The sequence below is a fragment of the Octodon degus genome, unplaced genomic scaffold, assembly GCF_000260255.1.
Source record: "Octodon degus isolate 3935 unplaced genomic scaffold, OctDeg1.0 scaffold00003, whole genome shotgun sequence".
NCBI lineage: Eukaryota > Metazoa > Chordata > Mammalia > Rodentia > Octodontidae > Octodon > Octodon degus.
In genome coordinates this window covers 7,313,755-7,335,040 of record NW_004524579.1, presented here as the reverse complement: position 1 = coordinate 7,335,040, position 21,286 = coordinate 7,313,755, and the positions used below count along the sequence as shown (strand labels likewise).

General features: G+C 39.8%; 1 protein-coding gene across 2 annotated transcripts in view; it reads left to right on the top strand.

Annotated features, from left to right (window-relative positions):
* Positions 1–21,286, top strand: part of B4galt6 (beta-1,4-galactosyltransferase 6) — a 90,094-nt gene that overhangs the window by 26,235 nt on the left and 42,573 nt on the right. For both annotated transcript variants that reach the window (XM_023714107.1, XM_004623554.3), the window contains exon 3: positions 15,560–15,673. In XM_023714107.1, coding sequence (XP_023569875.1) covers positions 15,560–15,673 — 114 coding nt within the window. The remainder of the gene's footprint in view (positions 1–15,559; positions 15,674–21,286) is intronic.

Sequence of the window (21,286 nt, the reverse complement as noted above, 5' to 3'; positions counted from 1 at the left end):
AAAATCCTTTCCTCAACTTCAACAAGTAATAGTTTCATTAAAGATGAAGTAACCAATACATACTGCAATTAGAACTTGTTTACTTTTGTGAACCTTTTAAATTAAAATTTTTTCATGTGTTTAATTTACTGATGGGGAAACTATTCTTAGGAGACAGGCAGTTACTACATCAGTTAGGAGTTGGGTTTGGTTTTTTTCAACTTCCTGAAAGTTGTGGCTTCAACACTTGAGGCTTTCTATTCTCTTGTAAAGGCCAGGAGGCTGTTATCTGTGGCTGTTGTGGAGGCTTCTTAAAGTAGGTCATCTTATACCTTTCATCCTCTGTTCTGTGTTGCTTCAGTTAACTCATCCTCTGGAGGCTGTGGGCCCCAGGCTAGGTATTTGAAATTGTCTCTAGGGAGGAGAAAAGGGGAAGAACAAAGAAGTGCCTGCTATCAGGGAGCTTTTCTGAAAGTCCCAGGCATTCCTTCTTTATACATCTCACTTCTGTACAGCTGTCCTGCACTGGGAAGTAAAGTAGACCCTGGTACCCTGAATGAAACTGGGGCTCTGGTGCCTGAGGAGGGAAAAAGCAGTGTGAGTTGGCATCCCTGAGATGATCTCTGAGGTGCTGCCAGGCTGTCAGTCAGTGCTTAGGAAACAGTATAACACATCTCTTACCTGTACAGGGGAAACAATGTTAAGAAGAACAGTGTTTTCTTTGAGGACTTCTCCAGGCTTCTCGGAGAGATGGAAACATGAATAGTTATTTGTCATTCAGGAGGTTACTTCTGCAAGACTTGTATAGATATGTAATTGGTGAACAAGAAAATGGTCAATAGGAGGTGGAAATAGCTAATTTCACTGTACAGTGTGGTGGCACACGCCTGTCATCCCAGCTCTTGGGAGGCTGTGAACAGGTGGATCACTATGAGTCTGATCTAGTAGTGAGACCCTGAACACCCTGTAGACCCTTCCCTAAAATATACAAAAAAAAAAAAAGGAAGAAATACTGTATGATAAAATGGTGGTTTTTGTTTTCTTAGCAGATAGTTAAATACCACTTGAACATGCATATTGTAAATGTGTTTGGGGGCAGGAGTGGAAAACAGTTCTAGGCAGTTCATGCAGGGCCACAGTGATGAACCCTAACAGCTCAGCAGCCTCGCACCAGCAGTACTTGGAGTCAATCATGAGGAAAGGACAGGACGGGGGTAAATCTGAAAGATAATGCTTAGGAGGGCAATACAGTAACTTACGCACTGTACAGGAAAATTGATCAATATGTAGTAGCTGACTTAAAATTTAACCATCAAGGCAGGTAGTTCATGATATTTATGAGTAAATTTGCTGTCAGAAAAGTTGGTAATGCTCTCCCTGACTATATAGCATCAAATGTAAATAGATACTATTTTTATACAAAAGTCATACACTCTCAGATCCAAATACCTTTCTTTGTAGCCTGTAGAGCCAGTCAGATTAGAAAGTCAAAGTGTGCTTAATAATTACTGAAACAGATGATAAAGGTCATGCAGTGTTGGGGTTGATAGATTGATATAAATGGCACAGCACACTTGTTCCTTCCATGGGCATACACAGGGAGGCCCTCAGGCACTGCCTATCAGACAGGACAAGTTAGTAGTAGCAGAGTAGAACTTGGAGTTTCTACCACCTGTTTACGGTGTCCGTTCGCTAGAAAAATCAAAGCCATTGACAGAACCTTTTGGTCCTAATTCCTGTTTCCCCATAAGTGATAAGGTCCAGGGAGAGCTGAGGAGATCTGCCTAGCAGTTTTCATCCAAGGATTCTCTTTTCCTTGGGTGTGGTTATGGAAGGAAGGAAAACAGGAGGAGGGCCTAGGACTCATTTTTATTTCATCCGTTCATTAGATGAAATAATGTCTGCCCTTTACGGCACTTGGGGTGGATCTCACTAATGCATCTATCACACATAACCTTTTAAAACCTTTCCCAGCTTTGAAAACAGTGGTTAGACTTGATTAATGTTGCTCACTTTTCCATTTTTGTAGGAATAATGATTTTGTGGCCTTTTTACTGTAAGCCTCCAAAAGCTTAAATCATTGGCTACTTTATCAGTTGCAAAGTGTTTATTTGTAGTTTTGTATGTTATGCCAGTTTTCACAGTATTTATTTGTAGTTTTCTATGTTGTGTTATGCCATTTTTCCCTACCATAGACATTTATTAGATGTTAGAAATAAAAGACAATTTGATTTTAATTAAAAGGAATACTGAGAGAAGCAGACTCATACACCTGATACACTGAGGTGATGCATATGAATATCACTGGGGTGGACACGGCTGTGCTGGCATTTTAGGAAGCCTCCCAGTGAGTTGAGCACCATAGGATTACTTATAGTGATGCGGCCCCCAAATAATACGTTTAGCTCTAAGGCGCTGTATTCAAAGGGAGTAAATATGCTGTTACTGCATGTCTGTAAGGTGTTTATAAAAACTACTTTTGTATTTTAAAACTGCTAAAAGTAATAAATGTGTTCTTTTATGAAATGTTCAGTCATTTGAACACTAGAAGAAAAGGTGGTCTCTTTAGCCCTCTTCTTGTCACCAGACTCCACAGGGGTGATGATCGTTAAAAGCTTGTCTTGTAGAAATGTCTTGGAGCTTTGGAGCTTGAAATTTCAGTCAGTTGACTGTGAGCCTGTAGAATCGCTGTGTACAAGTGAGAAGACAAGCCCACATATGAATGACTAAATTAATAAATGAACAGAATAAGAATATACTTTAGTTGCTATATGACATTAGGAAGTTATGTGAGACTCACATGAGAATATCTGTATTTTTATGCTTCAGGATTGTAAGAAAATGAGCTTTTAGAACACACAAGGCAGTGGATCCTAGGGGCATGTTTGTCTTATGTTTTGAACTGCTGTAAATGTGAAAAGAATTCCTATTAATATGTAAGAAAAATTAAATAAAGAGAATCCTTTTCTGCCTACTGTTCCATTTTCAAGCTGCCCATAACAACAGAACATAAAAACTTTTTCCCATCTAAAATATTTTACTTTCATTAAATTATTGTTTCTTCATTTGTTTTTAAACTGCTACATGTTAGATATAATGCTAGCATTTATCACAAGAAATTTGTATCTCCACATGACATTATCTTGTTATTTTTTCCATTCCCCTGCCCTCTTCAATTACTCCTCCCCTCCTTACTATAAAAGCTTTGTTTCCATTTTTCCTTTTCTCGTTTTTTCTTTCTTGTTATTTTTCCCATTCCCCCTCCTTAGTTCCCCTTCCTGTTTGAACATGTTCTTCCTATTTCACATTACTTGTTACACATTTTGGATCTTATTTAAACTTTTAGCTTTTTGCACTAGGGAAAGAATGCAGAACTTAAATTATGTCTGATTTACTTCACTTAAGTATATGATCTCAAGGTGCATCCATTTAGATAGAAATGTCTTAGGCTTTTCCCTCTTTAAGCTTGAGTAGTACTACATTATATCTTTCTTATCCATTTATCAGCTGATGGGCATTTGGACTGTTTCCAAGATTGAGCTTTACAGATCACACCCTGTAAACCTGGGTGTGCCTATATCCCTGTGGTCTGATGCTTTTAATTCTTCCAGGGAGATACCCAGATAGCTGAGTCAAATGGAGCCTCTAATACTAGGTGTTTTTCTTTTTCTTTTTTGCACCAGGAATTGAACTCAGGACCTCACACTTGCTAGGCAGGTGCTGTACCACTAAGTTATATCTCTAACCCTAATCCTAATGTTTTGAGACATATCCAGATTGATTTCCACAGTGGTTGCACCAGTCTACACTTCCAGCAGCAGTGGAGAAGGGCTCTTACTTCCCCACAGCTCTGCCAGCATTGTTGTTGGATGGTTCCTTGATAATAGTCATCCTTCTGGAGTGAGATGGAACCTCAGGTTGTTTTAATTTGCATCTCTGAAATGACAGTGATGTTGAACCCTTTTTCATGTATTTGTCAGTTGTTTCTACATCTTCATCTGCGAGGTCTCTTCATTTCAGATGCCCATTTTTTGGATTGAGTCTTTGCTTTATGTATTTAAATATTAGCCCTTTGTCTAACATCTGATAAAAGTTTTTTCCCACCCTGTGGGTTGTCTCTTCTGTTGATGGTTCCTTGTACTATACAGAGGCTTTTTAATTTCTTTTTATTTTTTGTGATACCAGGGATTGAAATCAGGACCTTGTGCTCGCCAGGCAAGCACTTACTCTATTGAGCTATCTCCTTGGCCCCAAGGCTTTTTAATATAATGTGATCCTAGCTGTTGATTCTTTGTAAAATTTCCTGTGCAGTTTGGCTTTTGTTCATAAAGTCTTTGCCTACAACTCAACTGTGTCTTCCAACAGTTTTATCTGTTCATTCTTCTAGCATATTTAGTGTTTCTGTTCTAATATTTAGAACTTTGATCCATTTCTATTTTAGTTAAGTGCATGGTGATATGGGCCTAGGCTTAATCTTTGGCATGTGGAAAGCCAGTTTCCCAGCACCATTCATTAAAGTGGCTATTTTTCTCCCAGTGAAGGTGTTGGCTTCTGTATCGGCTGAATGTGTTTGGAGTTGCTTCTGCATCTTCTTACTTGTTCTAATGATCATCAGGTTTTTGGTTTTTTTTAATCACAGTAGCTTTGTATTATAATTTCAAATTGGGGATTGTGATGTTCCCTGCCTTACCTTTGTTGCCCAGAATTCCTTTGCTATTCTAGGTGTCTTCTGTGTTAGTGTCCTCTGCACTTGTTACGGGTGGGCTTGAGTTCTGAGGTTGCATTTTGTTCCTTCTCGTCATTTTGTGTAGCACTGTCCTCTGCCCTTTGTTGTAGATCTTTGCTGTAGTTATAACCTTCACACGTACTGAAGTTCAGGTGGAGCTCTACAGAGTTTGGACTTATCCAGTTGCGTCTGGCTTAGGTCTGGCTGCTGTGCTCAGCTCCTTCCTGCTGCGGACCTGGGCTAGGACTGGGTCTGGGGGTTCCCGGAAGTCGGCAGAAATTCCTACTGGGCGGGAGGGGTGGGGAGGTACGGCGGAGTGGTGGGGGGTGGCCCGAGGGGATAGGAGAGGGTCCAGCCACGCTGCGCCTTGGCTGGGACTGATCCCGTCGGCGCAGGGCAGCAGGAAGCTCTCCGCACACTCACCAGACCTGGGCTAGGACTGGGTCTGGGGGTTCCAGGAAGTCGGCAGAAATTCCTACTCGGCGGGAGGGGTGGGGAGGTACGGCGGAATGGTGGGGGGTGGCCCGAGGGGGTGGGAGAGGGTCCGGCCCACGCTGCGCCTGGGCTGGGACTGGTCCCGCCGGCGCAGGGTAGCAGGAAGCTCTCCACACACTCACCGGACCTGGGCTAGGACTGGGTCTCTCTAGGTGTCTTCTGGATCGAAATTAATCTTAGGTTTTCTCAACACGGTGAGATATGCTATTGACATTTTGATTTATTGCATAAAATCTGTATAACAATTTTGGAAGTATGTCCATTTGCACTATGTTGATTCTTTTCTGATATCTTTGATCTCCTTTTTTAGAGTACTGTAATTTTCATTGTGAAGGTCTTTCATACCATTTGTTAGATTGATTCCTGAAAATTTTATTTTTATTGATGCTATAATGAAAAGTGTTGTTTCACTAATTCCTCTCTCAGTGAGTTTCTTATGTATAAGAATACTGTACATCTCATGTATAGTAGTATTACTAGACTTATATGCAGGGATACTATACAACACAAGTTGAATATTGACTTGGTACCCAGCTATGGAACTTACTGAATTTAGTTATTAACTCTAGAAGTCTTGGGGGATCTTTTATATAGAGTATCATGTCATCTGTCAATAATGATAATTTAACTTCTCCCTTTCCTATCCTTATTGTTTTATTTCTTTCTCTTTTATAATTGCTTTCACTAATGTTTCCAGACTAAATTATGCAAGGTCTCCATAGTAATAGTGGACATCCGTGCCTTGTTCCTGATTTTAGAGTGAAAGCTTTCTGTGTTTGTTCATTTGTTTGATGTTGACAGCCGGTTTGTCATAGATAGCTTTTAGCAGATTGAGTTAAAGACAGTCTGTTCCAATTTTCTGTACAGTGTTTATCATGAATGGGTGTTGGATTTTGTTGAATGGTTTTTCCATATCTATTGAGATGATCATGTGCTTTTGTCCTTGGCTCTATTAATATGATGTATTACATTTATTAACTTGTTGAACTGTCCTTACCTCCCTGAGATAAATTCTACTTAGTGATGATGTATGATCTTATGGATAATTTGCTGCATTCTGTTTGCCAGTATCTTACTGAGGATTTTTGCATCTATGGTCATTGGGGAGATTGGCCTGTAGTTTTCTTTTTTGGTTGAATCCTTCTGTGGTTTTGATATTTGGATAATGCTTGCTTCCAGGAATGAATTTGGGTATATTGTTTACCTTTCCATTTTATTCAAGAGTTTGAAAAGCAGTGGCATTATATGTTCTCTAAATTTCTTGTAGAATTCAGCAGTGAACCTATCAGGGCCTGGACTTCTTTAGTTGTTGTTTGTTGTGTGTTTTTAATTATATCTTCAATTTCATTAACTGATATTGATTATTTAGAATTTTTATCTTGATTCAACTATGGCAGTTCATAGGTATTTAGGAATGTGTGCATTTCATCTGTATTTTCTACCATATTAAAGTGCTAGTTTCTCAAAGTAGGTATTTGTGATCTTCTGCATTACTACTGGATCTGTTGTGATTTTATCCTTTTCCTCCCTCAGTGCATAGATTTGAGTGTTTTCTTTCCTTATTGATAAACTTGTCTAAGTGACAATTTTATTTAATCTTTTGGAGAACCAACTCTTTGATTCATTGATTCTTTGTATTTTCTTAGTCTCAGGTACTTTAATTTCTGCTGTGATATTTATAAATAGCTTTCTCATCTGAGGTTTGGGCTTGATTTTTTTTCTTTCCTAGAATTTTGAGTTTCCAACATGAGATCATTTACTTGAGCTCACCTTATTTTGCTGATGTGAGAGTTCACCACTATAAATTTCCCTTGTAGAACCACTTTTATTGTATCTCATAAGTTCTGGTGTTATTTAATTATAGAAACTCTCTCATTTGTTTAGTTTCATCCATGTACCATTGGTTGTGTTGGAGGCTGTTTAATTTCCATATGTTCATGTATTTTTGTGGTTTGTTTTGCCCTTGTTTTCCAATGTCATTACCCTATTTGATAATATGCATAGAATAATTTCACTTCCACTGTATTTACTGAAGTGTGTTTCAAGAGTTAGTATGTAGGTTATTTTGGAAAAAGTTCTGTGTGGTGCTGAGAAGAATGTATATTTTGTTGGTTGGGGTGGCAGTAGAACATGCTGTAGAAATCTACTCAAGTTATTCACAGACTTGGTTCGGTTCTGACATTTCTGTGTTGATTTTTCACCTAGTTAACTTGTCTCTTTGTGACAGCAGGGTGTTGAGTTCATTATTTCTAATGTCCATTAATATTTGTTTTATATAGTTTGGTGCTGGTATTTGGTACATACATATGTAGGATTGTTCTCTTCCTCTTGGAGTTTTCCCTTCACAAGTATATAGTGATCTTGTTTTTCCTTTTTTTATGTTAATATCTCAATTTTTAAAATGTATTTAGCACAAGGTCTATAGGGCCTCACTATACAGACTGAACTTGTGTGAGCCTCCTGTTTTCAGCCTCCCAAAGTCTGGGATTACAGGTGCACACCACCATGCCCAGTCTCAATCCCCATCTCAGCATGCCCCAGTGGTGGGGCCAGCAGGACATGCCAGCTGGGTTTAAACCCTGGACCCTGCATCTTTCTAAGCAAACTCTTTAATCTGCTGAACTGTCTAGCCGGCCCTACCTTGTTTTTCTTAATGAGTGTTGACTCAAAATCCAATTTGCCCTGTAATCCCAGCACTTGGGAGGTTGAAAAGAGGAGGATCACTACAAGTCTAGTCTGTGTAGTGAGGCCCTGTACTAATACATTTTTTAAAAAAATTCAATTTGTCTACAAATAGAATAATAACCCCTACTTTTTTCTGGGTTCCAGTCTTGTCAAGTATTATTTTCCATCCTTTGACTTTCAGTCTGTGAATTTCTTTGTGAGTCTAAATGTATTTCTTGTATGCAGCATATTGTTGGATGTTCTATCTTGTCTGTCTGTCTGTCTGTCTGTCTGTCTGTCTGTCTGTCTGTCTTTCTAAGACAGGGTCTTGCAATGTAGTTCAGGCTGGCCTTGAGCTCACTTTGTAGTACAGGCTGGTCTTAAACTCGCAGTAATCCTCCTGCTTTGGCATCCTGAGTGCTGTGATTACAGGCATGTGGGACCCTGCCTGATGGATCTTTTTTCTTGATTCATTCTGCCAGTTTGTTTTGATTGAGACCACTGACAGTAGTAGTTATAACTGATGTGTAGTAACCTGTTGCTGTCATATTATTTTCCTGTTATTCTGTGTCTTTCTGTTTTGTTTAGTTGCTTTCTTTGCCTGGTGGATTCTTTCTATTGGAATTATACAATTTTTGGAATTGTAGTGTGCATTATCTCTTCTTCAAAACATTTTGGAGTGCTGTTTTGGTGTTCATGAATTTCTTGAATTCTTTTTTTTTTTTTTTTAGTATTTTAGGGAAGGGTCTACAGGATGTTCAGGGTCTCACTACTAGATTGGACTTGTAGTGATCTGCCTGCTTATAGCCTCCCAAGAGCTGAGTCTTGAGTTGTTCTTGTCATAGAAATATTTTATTTTTCCAATAATGTAAAAGAATTTTACATGATACATCAGTCCTGGATGGAGATTATTTTCTTTCAGGAGGACTGGAAATACTTCATTCCAGGCTCTCCTTGACCTAAGGGTTTGTGTTGGGAAGTCTGCTGAGATTCTGACAGTCTTTCCTTTATATGTGATTTGTTTCTTTTCTCTAACATCTTTTAGTATTCTGTTTTTGTGCAGAATTTGTGCAATCTTGGTTATTATATGACTTGGTGTGGATTTACGGTGAACTGTTTAGTTACCACTGCCTGAAATACAGTGTGGGTTGTGACTGGGATTTTAGGTTTAACTTACCACCAAAGTCTTGAGTTATGATCCAAATGCTAGCTATTTGTGCATCTATAGATGACTTGTGAGCCCACAACAGTGTATGTAAGTGAACTCAATGTGTGTTTGTGTGTGTGTTTGTGAGCATGTTTTCGGTTAGTGCTTTATATAGTTGCTACAATTACTCCTATCAGAATTGCCTCAAAAAAGCTAGAGAATAAGCTAAGAAAGGAAGGGAAGGTAAAGAAAACAATCACACAATCACAGTAGAAAAGAACAGTGTTAAAGAAAAGACAAAGACAACAGTAGACCAGATTTTAGTTCTGAAAAAGTTGAGATCTTGTGAGTCAAAAACAGGTCCTAGGGTCTACACACTCTCCAAGGAGAAAAGGGACCCCAGAGTACAAGATTGTGAATATTCTTTGGAAAGAGGACTCTTTCCAAGCCAAATATGTGAACTTGAATGATTAGTATGCAATCATTGTTTCTGATAAACTAGGTACATTTTTACCTTTTGGTGAATATAGTACAAAAATTTTTGGTGATTATGGTAAATTATGAAAAAGTTAAGGAGGGCTTTGGGAGGCTTGGAGTGCATTATGGGTATTCTGTTATTTGTTATGGGAGAAGTGATCTTGACTTACAGTTAACTTGAGTTGCTACCAGCCCTTGCAAAGAAATTGAGTTAGTAAGGCTAGGGTCCATTATATTTTAGTCATGGGTAATTGGTGTTATGAAGTTTTTATTTAAAAAAAAATTTTTTTTAATGTATTTGGTACAGGGTCTACAGGGTCTCACTACATAGATCAGACTCATAGTGATCCTCCTGCTTTCAGCCTCCCAAGTTCTGGGATTAGAGGCATGCACCACCATGCCCAGTCTCAATCACCGTCTTAGCACACCCTGGGCTGGGGCCAACATGGCACAGTATGGCACGGCATGGCACACAGGGGATTGAACCCCTGGCTGCTGTGCTCTGCCTAAGCAGGCGCTTTAGTCCACTGAGCTATCTGGCCGGCCCTTGTAAGAGGTGCTCTGTATGTCACATTCATCTGTATGTCAAATTCTTTTTCCATGCTTGAGAATTCTGCCATTACTTTTGTGAACATTGTTGTTGTTATCTGCCACATCTCTTATGTTTTTCTTGACTGTGATCAATCTTATGTTATTCTTTGCATCAGCTTGCAGCTGTTCTATTTTATTTTCCTGATCCCTTGGTATTTTTAGGAAATCTCATGGTTGCTAACCATAGATCTGTCTTCCAGATCTGATAGTCTGTCTTGACCTTGACTTACTTCATTGCATATACTTTCAGTGGAATTTTTAATCTGAATATCTGTTTGGATTTGTTCCATGGATTCTGTTAACTTTTCTTTGTTGGGCATTCATGGTTTCCATCATTTTTCTAAGGTCCTCTATTTTCTGTATCTGTGTCTACTCTACATTCATTGAGCAAATCCCTTCATTTTGATTATTAGCTTCTTTTTTTAACTTTAGAGGCCCGTTCAGATTGAATTTTCTCTATAACCTCATTCTTCTGTTTTTTTGTTTTTGTTTTTATACTTCTGCGACCATTTCCAAACATCTAGGTCAGTTGCTTCTGATTTCCTCTATCTCATCGTCCCCTAGAATTGTCCTTGGTGGCCTGGAGATCTGGAGTTGCATTTTGCTTCTTTGTTATTGCTTTAATTTGTGTATGACGGATAGCTTTATCACTAGTGTTGGTGCAGCAGGAAATGCCTGTTCTTTAGCAATGTCTCCTGGTTGTAGGTGGCTCCTGGCTGTTGTGTCTGTCCCCAGATCCTGTCTTCCCAATTTATTAGGGATGAGAAGTTGCTCTCTTATCTGTCTGAGCACCTAGTCCTTTGATACTGGACTATGGTGATGAGTTATGACTCCAGACCATCACAGTGTTGTCATACAAGAACAAACAACTGATTACAGTGGTGTGCACCCTGGCAAAATGAACAGTTAATAGTTGTACAAATTGTTAAAGTTCAGTGAACAGTAACCATAGCAACAAGCACAGGCTAAAAGCTGACAAACTGTGGCAGCTAATAATTTATTACCTTTAACCATCCGAGCAAGATCTACTGTTATATAAGAAAATGCAACATAAAGTAAGAGCATGTATACAATGAGTTTCCACTTAGTGATTTTACCCTGTTGTGGAGAAATTTAAGAGAGGTAGAGGGAAAAGTAGAGATACAGAGGAATATGTTAGAACCAAGGCTGAGGCACAAATGGTGATCATCCAAGCTTAGAGAAAGTGAAGGGGACAGTAGAGAAAGAATTGATAAAGCTGGGGAAAAAGAAAAAAAAAAAAAAAAAAGACATCAGAAAGACTAGAAACTGTATTCACTCATTGGTTTGAAAATGTCCAAAAAAATTTTTTTGAAAGACACTTGAGGATTGAAGTGAAAGAAACAATAAAAATAAATATCTAAATCAGCACAAAAACAAAAGAAAAAGGAAAACAAAATAAATGGCAACAAAAATAAAATTCTCCTGGTGCCCACAGTTCTAATCACAGTTCTGGTGCCTAAGTTGGAGCCCACCTCTGTCCTGCGTAACCCTGCAGTCTGCAGTAGGATTAGTGTTGGGTGAGGGGCTGATTTTGGCCTCAGGAAATAGGGCTAAGGCCGGAGTCTTCAGCCAGCCAGGGACTTTCGGCATGTCTGTTGGCAGCCAACCACATCACCTTACCTTCTTTGCCTCTGTGCTGCTTCCCCAGTTGCTGTGGGGCTCTCAAGCAGACACAGCCCAAGGAGCTCCCTGTGCTGTGTGCAGTCGACCCCTCTTGGCCACAGACACTCTGCTGGCCCATCTGCTCTCTTTAGCTGCTTGGAGTGGGGTGGGCAGTGCTGACTTCCCACTCACTGTCCCACAGAGGCTTACGGTTGCTTAGGGCCTGTGTTCCTCTCTGTCGCATGTAGTTGGGAGCAGTGCAGAAAGGGTAGAGCTGTTTGCTACTTTCTCCACTGCTGTCGAGGACCCTAACCTTGCTGTTGTGGGAGATTAACCACTATGGCACATGACCAAAATAAAACAAAAATCTTGCGGCCCAGGCCCATCAGGGAATCTAGCAGCTTCTTGGTCACTCACCTTGTGTGTGCTGGTAAAATTTGCTTCAAGGATACAGCATTCTCTGTTCAGAGAAAGGCAAAGGAGTCCAAATCTCCCCTGTATGAATGGAGTCTGCCTTGCTGTTACAGTTCATCAGTTTTTTGGGACCTTCCCAGACTGGTGGTTCCTGTTCCATGTGCTGGCAGTACTGTGGGCTGCTTAGCTGTTTTATGAAGTCTTATGCTTATGTTTTGTTTGATCTCCAAGTCTCTTATTTCAAATTGACTTTGGCATGAAGATATATGGCCCTTGTTTTCTTCCAGCTACCTGTCTTTAAATGATTTTCTGAGTGACTCCAGAGGCTTCTCTATTTAGCTATGTTGAAATGCACTACTTTTAATTTTTTCACAGCTTACTCTCTGTTTATCTGTGTTTCTACTCTGCTGTTTCTCCCTTCTTCCCTCTTTTTCCCCTTCTCTCCAGTATGCTGAGCATGCTGTCTGCCACCGAGCCACACCCTGGCCCTGTTCTTCTGTTCCTTGGTTTATCCATCGTAACTGTTCCAGTTGTGGAAGAAAGACATTGAGGCATCACAGAGTGCTCAGCTCTCATTTCCCCTTTTCCCCTGATACCATCACATCATAAGTTAAACTCAAATCACCAGGGAGATGTTTTGCAGAACTTATTTTACTGACATTAATTCTCCCTGTCCTCCCATTTGCTGAGCTTTTTATGCATCTGTCACAGGTTTTAACTAGGTTTTTAAGCACATGAATTGACTATACTTAAGAAGGTTCTCGAAATTCCCACGTCATCATTTTCTCTCTTCCAGTGTTGCTTTTGAGAGCTGTGGCCATTCTGGACAGAGTCCCTACACGTGGACCCGGCTCTTCTAAGCCAGGGCCTCCCGCATGCTCTGTAGGTGCTCTGCTGGGGTGTGGTAGCCCCAGCCCTAGGTTTTTTTTCTTGAGACTCCCAAGTGTTTTGGTTTTGTTTTGTGTTTCAGGGTTATGAAATTTCACAGAGACTGTTTGGAACTTTTTATTCTCTTTTCTGGCTACCTCCCCTTCATTTCAGAACTTTTATTGTTTGGATTTGTGGGTTTTGAAAGAATCCTAACTTTTTTTTTTTTTTTTTTTGCAGAACCGAGGATTGAACTCAGGCCCTTACACTTGCCAGGGAAGCGCTTATTCCATTGAGCCATCTCCCCGGCCCCCAAGAATCTTAACTTTATCATGTGTTTTCTCCTATTTCTTTTTCTTTCTTTCTACTTTTTGGGCAACTGGTTTTATTTATAGTAATCCTGTGATTTGATTTTCCAAATTTTGACAAATTATTGTTATTTTTAAGTAACTTTTTGTGTGTGTTTTTTTCTTTTCTTAACTGTGTACCTAAAAAACAACAACAACAAAAAAAAACTTGTCTTTTTTTCAAATGAAAAAAAAATGCTGCCAATAAGTAGCAAAATCAACTTGTTTGAAGATGAATAAAAAAACTCTTAAGGTGAACATTAAGGAGTGTGAGCAAACACTGTCACAAAGCTCATGATAATAATCTGAGCTATTTTTGGTGGAAATCCCAGAAACCTGGTTCATGCTCAGACCTCTGGTTCCTACCACTAGCACGTTAGAAGTTCCATAAAAGGGAAAACATTTCTAAAATATGACCTGCAGTTTGATATATGCCCAGTTTTTTAGAGCGTCTTAAGAATCAGAGACTCATCAGACTTTCTTACAGGTATTTTATGTTTAGTGCAGTATCTTTAAGTCTGATGGATACATACACAAGAGGTGTGTGGAATGTGGGCCTGGAGTCGGTTGTGAGGCCACAGGCTCTATTGGGCATGCAAAACAGTGCCCAGTGAATCTTTCTCCCCATGGAGGGTTTCCCTGTCAGAGGATTTCCAGTCTCCTTGGGGGGAGACTTCAGGGCAGTGGCTCCAGGGGTGCCACCTGCTTTCTGGTGGAGCAGGCAGTTGTGCCATCCTTGGCCTCCATTTATCCAGTTGGAGATTTCTGGTGCTACAGTTAACCTCTCACATCAGTGCTGTGAGTTACAGCTGGAATGTCCATGCTGTCCTTTGGAATTGGACCTTCTCCTTGGCTTCTGTTCCTTTTTCTGGTGCCAGGCCTGGAGCCTTTGTCCCTCCGTCTCATCAGCCTTTGCTTAGCAGCCGTGACAGAGCCCCTTGTTCATAGATTGGGCTGGCGTTAGGACTGGCCTTGCTCTCAAGTGCTGAGTCTTCAGCCCTGAACAGATACTTACACTTATACAGAGGTGTGCAGGGCAGGTGCTTACTTTGCTTTGGCTTTTCTCACACACCTACCACTTACCCATGAATCAGAGGGTTTAACTTTTACAGTGTCTCTCATTGGAGAAGATTACTGAAGACTGAAATAATAGCTCCACATTTTTTTCTAGTGTCTGCTAGAGTTTCATTTTCTATGGTTTGTGGTCAGATTAAGGAAGTCAGATTGTAGTTTGTTTTTTTTTTTTTTTTTGCGGTACCAGGGATGGAACTCAGGACCTTGTGCTTGTCAGACAAACACTTATTCGACCGAGCTATCTTCCTGGCCCGAGATTGTAGTTTAATCAGCTGTTTTTGTCACTTTCTCTTACTGCATTTTCTTAGGCCAGCTTCTTCTGAAGAGAAGGAAATGACATGTGTGTTGCTCAGATATGTTTCGGAACCTTTCCACATAACGAGACTGAAATATGCTCTCTTTGGTTCCACATTCAGAAACCTGAAGGCTCATGTCTAAATCAGTCGTTCATTGCCACCAACTCTTGAGTGTTTTTATGGGCCAGGGATCACTAATTTTTAAAAACTATTTTATTTTACTGAAAACTGAGCTTGTCAATAGCAGGTAGGCGTAGATGAAAAGCTACGTACTGCTCTTCCTGAAAACTAGTACACACCAGACCTTACTGGAAGAAGGATTTAAAGGCAGACATTTGACTTTGGTTCCTTAAACTATTGCTGTCCATGGTATAGAACTCAGTGACTAACGAGAATGGGCCTACTGTAATGGTAACTTAGGACTCCAAGAGGGTGTAGCTCCCAGGTTGAAAATAACTGATTTGAAGGTTTAGAATAGGCTGTGTTTTAGAAGTAAGTGGAGTGAGTAAATTTCAGTTTGTTATATGTGAAGTAATGAGAAAACTTTACTCCCAGTATTACAACTGGAATAAATTTCCTTTTGATCTGGTCTAGTCAGGGAAAGGTGGGAGAAGGTGTCCTTGTGTGGCTGTAGATGCTGCTGCTGCGTTTGTGTGCAGTGATAGGTTGCGGTGCTCTCTAGGCCTTACCAGGAAAAGCAGGTTTGCTTTTCTCTAGTCCTTTCTAGAAACTGCTTTTAAGTACTTCTGGAAATTGTAGCTTACAGTCTTCTCACAGTGACGATGACTGTGATGTATTTTGTACTAGAGGTAAAGCAAAAGGCAGTATTATGGTTGTAATGTTCTTCTCTTTCTCCAAGATTATCCTGAAGGCAATAATTCGAGTGATTATCCTGTCCAAACAACAACTTACCTTCCAGAAAACTTCACATATTCACCGTACCTCCCCTGCCCAGAAAAACTGCCTTATATGCGTAAGTGGAAACTAACTTTGACTTAACTATTTACTTGCATTGTTATGAAAGAGTAAAAATTATGTGGTTTGAGCCCAGTGGGGTTAGATTTTATTTACTACAGCTGCTAATGTTCATATTATTTGATTTTTTTTTAATATATAAAGAGTTTTTTTGGAAGAGGATAAGGAAAAATAGGAAATACAGAAGAAAAAAAGGATAAATATGCATATATTTCCCATCTAGATTAAAAAACTAATACTTTAGTGAACATGCAAATTCTTTTAAAACTACTTTTAAGAGTAATTGATGTTTTATCTCCTTTTGGATATATTAGAATGTCACAGTTAGAATTGCGTCTTTTTTGACCACTGCCCGCAGTGTATGTAATTTCCCATCCTTTTTTCCAGAAGTAATCTGACATCTAGTGCCAGTGCATTGAAATAGGTTATTTTAAAATTATTTTTACATAGATAGATGGCCTGGATATATGGAAAATGTATATTTAGAGGCTTAAGAATTTATGTAGTTTTATAAATTACATTTCATTGTGAGTTGATACTGCTTTTTGAGAGTTCGTTTGGAGGTTCTAGCAGGGAACACAGCTACTTGTGCACCCCTGACCACGGAACGGTCCTCCTCCGTTGAGGGTGGTCATCCTCTTTGACCGAGCACACAGCTTTGGGAGGGACACACGGGGATCATTGAGGGAGGATGGGGACACCCACCTAGCCACCCCAATTAGCCAAATCAACCCTGGTGATCAGCGGGGTGACAGATGGCACAGCCAGATCGCCCTCACATCCTGATACTACTTTTTGGAGAATTACCTGTGTTGTAACATATAATTTATTTCTCATAAGTGTTGTAGAATACATCTTTGTGTAAATGTACATTTCATATCGTTGTATAATTGTACCACTCATGATGGATGTTCAGATTGTTTCTATTTTTTTTCGCAGTCACTTGCTCCTTTTCTTCTTTTCTACTATGAACAGTTCACACAGATTTTTCCTGTGCATATGTGAGGGTTTGTATCTTGAGTTTGGAATTTCTTAATTGTTTCTCTTGATTTTTTTCAAATTGTTTTCCCAATCAACTAGGATAGTTTATATCCTCCCAGTGTGCCACTTTGATATTGATGGGCTTTTTGATTTGTGTTAATCTAGTAAGATAACAGTTGGTATCTCATTGTTTAGTTTTCATTTTCCTCATTGCTAAAGAGTTTGAGTAACTTTTCTTGTTTGTATTTTAAAATTTTCGCTCCTGCCTCTTGCTGAGTCATGGAATTTATCAGTTCCTTATTGGTTATTAGGTGTTATTATTATTACTTGTATTAATCTGCACAAATTTTTTCTCTTCCTGCAGTGATTAGTTATTTGCTCATGTTTGTTTCAAGTGTCTTTCTACATTCCCAGCCTTGGATTGTCCTTTTGTTTACGAAGTCTTTTATTTTTAAATTGTAAAATTATACTTTTTTTTATTTTTTGTTTTTGGTGCCGAGGACTGAACCCAGGGCTTCCAGCTTGCTAGGCAAGCATTCTACTGCTGAGCCAAATCCCCAGCCCTATACTTTTTCAGTTGTATCAGTGACTTATATTTAAGTTTTTCCCTTTTTTTTAAATTTGCTTTAAAGCTTTTCTTACTCTTAGGCTATACAAACACTTTTATTTCCTATTTTGTTCTTAGCTTTTGCATATGAAATGTGATAATGACCCAGATACTATGTTTTTTCAAAATCATAAACATTATTTTTGCAACACCACCACTATACTCCCAACACCTGAAAGTCACCCTACATATTGTTTTGGGTTTCGCGTTGATTTTTATGTGAATAAGGGCTTGAACATCTTTTTTGTTTATGAGGAAATTAGTCTTCTGTCATATTTGTTGAATTTTTTTCAGTTTATTGTTGCTAGATATGTCTATATAATAAAAGAAAGATAAACTTTTCATTACCACCCAAGGGCATGGTTTTAACACTGGAGGGTGCAGCATCATCCCATGGCTGGCCTGGAGAGTGCAGAGCCACCCTGGACTGGGTTCTGGTTTCAGTGGCCCTGAAGATTTTTGTCCATTGCTTCTAAGAGATGCTGATGTTGATGGTCCTTGGGTTGCACTTGGAGATCAGAGAGTAGTGGGTCTCGTCCTCGGCTGCATAGAATTGCTGGCAGAGCTTTTGTCATCCTTGGGCCCAATGCCTAACTTTCTGGGTTTGTTTTGTTTTGTTTTTAATCTAACCTGGGACCTAAAACAAACGAACCTATTTGCAAGTTTTTGTGGCCATATGTTTTATATAACTTTGTTATTTTTAATTTTTTAAAATTTTTTTGAAAAATTTTTTGGCGGGACCAGGAATTGAACTCATACCCTTGTGCTTGCCAGGGAAGCACTTATTCTACTAAGCCATCTCCCTGGCCCCATAACTTTGTCTTTGTAGCCTTGTTTTCCTAAAAATGAATGTTTTTGCCTGTGCCATCCTGAAACCAGTGGGTAATGTTCTGCTGCAATATTGATGATAGTAATTTCATTTTCATAATTTGCATAGCCAGAAATTTATAGTTTTAGGAAATCTATCCTTGGTTTAGTTAACTATTTTCTTAATTAGCATGTTATGAGTATTAATTAAACTGTTCAGAAGTATTTGCCTGTCAGGCCCTCCTGTGGACATACCTCTCCTCCCATCCACAGTGGGTTGTAGTTCTTTGGCTGGGCGCTCCTGGGGATGGGCTGGGGGTGCCGTGGCTGCTGTGGCTGTGGTGCCTGTCTTTGTGTAGGATCCTGGGACTGCTGCTGTTTTCTTCTGCCTCCTTTAGTGCCTTGCATTCTTGGACAGGGAAGGGAGAGCGCACTAGTTTGGTAGCTACCTTTTCACAGCAAACTTTCTCTGGTTGTCAGCTTCAGGTCCAGCATGAAGGTCAAGTTAGTGGTGGCTTGGTAGCTGGTTATTTGACTATACTCTAAAACTGGGTTATAGAATATGTCCATGTGCAGGATAAGACTGGAGACACCAGCTTGGGTACAAGCAGCATAGTGGGAACTTGAATGAGGCATGCATAAGAAGCCCCTTCACTGTCTTACAACCTTTGTAAAGTAGAGCCTCAAATAGTGGGAGTGATCTCTGTAAGAATAAGGCTGAGTTAGAGCAAAACCATTCAAGCTGAGTGATGTTTATATATGTGTACTTACTAAAAGTGAAGTTAGGGGAGATGGCTTGGCTGTCTAAGTGCCTGCCTGGCAAGCTCAAGGACCTGAGTTTGATCCCTGTTACTGCATGCCATCCCACCAAAACCAGGCAAGGTGGTGCATGCTTGTAATCCCAGTCATAGAGAAGCTGAAATAGGAGGATCACTGCGAGTCTGAGCTGCGTAGTGAGATCCTGTACTGAATGAATAAATAATTAAAGGTAAAGTTAATGTAAAGTTGGTGTGTTTATCTCCCTATAAGTCCTTTTTATGTTTATATAGCATAGTGATAGAACTACCAGCATTAGATTTCCCTAAAGTTTGAGTTTTTCAAATTGGAATTCAAATAAAATGCATTTTATGAATTTCAGCAATGTTTAGTAGTCACACTATGAAGTCTTATTTTAATGTGTATTATTGATAAGTGTGAAAGAGTACTTCATTTGTGTTAGTATTCATCGATTCTCCAAAGGGAAAAAATTCACTTTCACCTTTATTGAATTTATGTAAGACTCCATGCTAACCAAATAAGATAGGAGTTTTACTTTATCTAGTGAACAAAAAAGTGCCTAGTATGGATGTTGTGATTGTGATTTTTCTGTGTGAAATAGGAATGGAAAATGTCAGTTGTGTACTTTGCATTAAAATAGATTTAGTTCAGTTTTCTTATCCTTTAAGTGTTATTCAAATAGAGTGCATTTGCTGTGACTTTTAGATATCCTCTCCTTACTGCTGGTGGAATAACCGTTTGTGGTTTAACCCTGGTAATTTCTGTAGTTGCTAACTTTATGAATGTAATAAACGCTATAAGGGCTTTTCCCCTTGGGTGTTAAGTCAGATACTTATCATCAGAGAGGGAAAAGATAAGCAAATAAACTCAAGAAAAACTCAAATAATGCCTAATCTACCAAACCAGCATGCAGACGTTTGCTATGAAAGAAGAGATGGGAGGGCCCGGGGAGATGGCTTAGTGGAATAAGTGCTTCCTTGGCAAGCACAAGGGCCTGAGTTCAATCCCCGGTTCTGCAAAGAAAAAAAAAAACTAAAAGAAGAGATGGGAGCTGTTTCATAATACAGAAGTGACTGTTGAACAGCAGCCTTCCATCAGGACTGGGTGCTCAGAGGAGCAGGCAGAGAAGAATCAAGCTAAGTGGGATCCTAGAGAGCAGGTAACACCCAGAGGAAGGCATCTGGCTGCTGTGAAGGGTAATGAATGTTGCAAATATAGCTCAGTGGTCCAAGCACCTGTCTGGCAAGTGCAAGGTCCTGAGTTCAGTTCCCACCTCCCAACCCTGAAGAAAAGAAAGGCAGTGTATAAAGGAAGGGGAAGACAGGAGAGAGATTGACATAGTAGTCAGGTCCTTACAATGGTTTAGGAGGCTGTGCTTGTTCCTGCAGTGGAGAGAGCTGCTCCAGTCTATGTGATAGGTGATGCAGGATGGGAGGTGAAGGCCTTGAATGAAGGACCAAGGATCCCAAGGCCTGCATGAGGTGGTTTTTAGAGGGAACAGAGCAGAGCCCCTTGTATGCAGAGATGATTTAGCTGCCTGCGTACATTTCTCTGTGGTAACAGCACATGATTTTCAGTGTCTAGGGGCAAAAAAGGCAAAGCAAAACTAATAACACTGCTGCAGGAGGATTAGGGTTATACTTCAGAAAGATTATTCAGGTGAGAAATGAAAGATGGAAGAGATTGGGAGATGGTAGAATCAGGGACCCCAGTGAGGATCTTAACTGCAGGGACCCAAGACGCAAGGACAAGGGCTAGCCCTGGAGAGGAGGAGGCACACTAAAAAACAAGCTACTGAATGCTCTTTGCTAGATAACAAAATCTCTTGAGTGGTCAGGGTTTATTTCCAGCTTTCTGTGTTGGTGACAATTAACTGCATCATGCAACATAAGATAAGCATCACATTTTGAGAATGGGGATGTTAATGAGTGCAGTTGGGCATATTCTTTTGAAGCTGAGGAGAATTAACCCTGGGTCTTATTTTTGTAGAAGTCTGGATAGAAATAAGAGGAAGTGAGATGGAAGAAGGTTAAGAGCAGGTCCTCAGAGGATGAGCTCTTAGGTCCATAGCAGAGGAAGTCATGAGGGATGCGGAGAAGGCAGAGAGCAAGGGGCCAGTGTTCCCAGGAGAGCTTGTTCTCTCTTTGAAAAGAGCAGGTAGAGTGAGAGCGTGAGAAGAGAGGATTGACTTTGGCAGGTAGGAAGGTGAAGCAAGCGATTTCAGTGGAGTAGTGGGGCAGGGAGAGAAAGCATTCTCCTGCAAAGTTACTCAGAAGTTTATAAAAACTAGTTAATTTTTTTTCTCTGTTCTATCTTTGTTTGAAATTTTTATTTTTAAAGAGAGAAAAATCAGGGCTGGGGCTATAGCTTAGTGGCTTAAGTGCCTGCCTGGCACATGCTGGAGGGTCCTAAGTTCATCCCTGGTACAAAAAAAAAAAA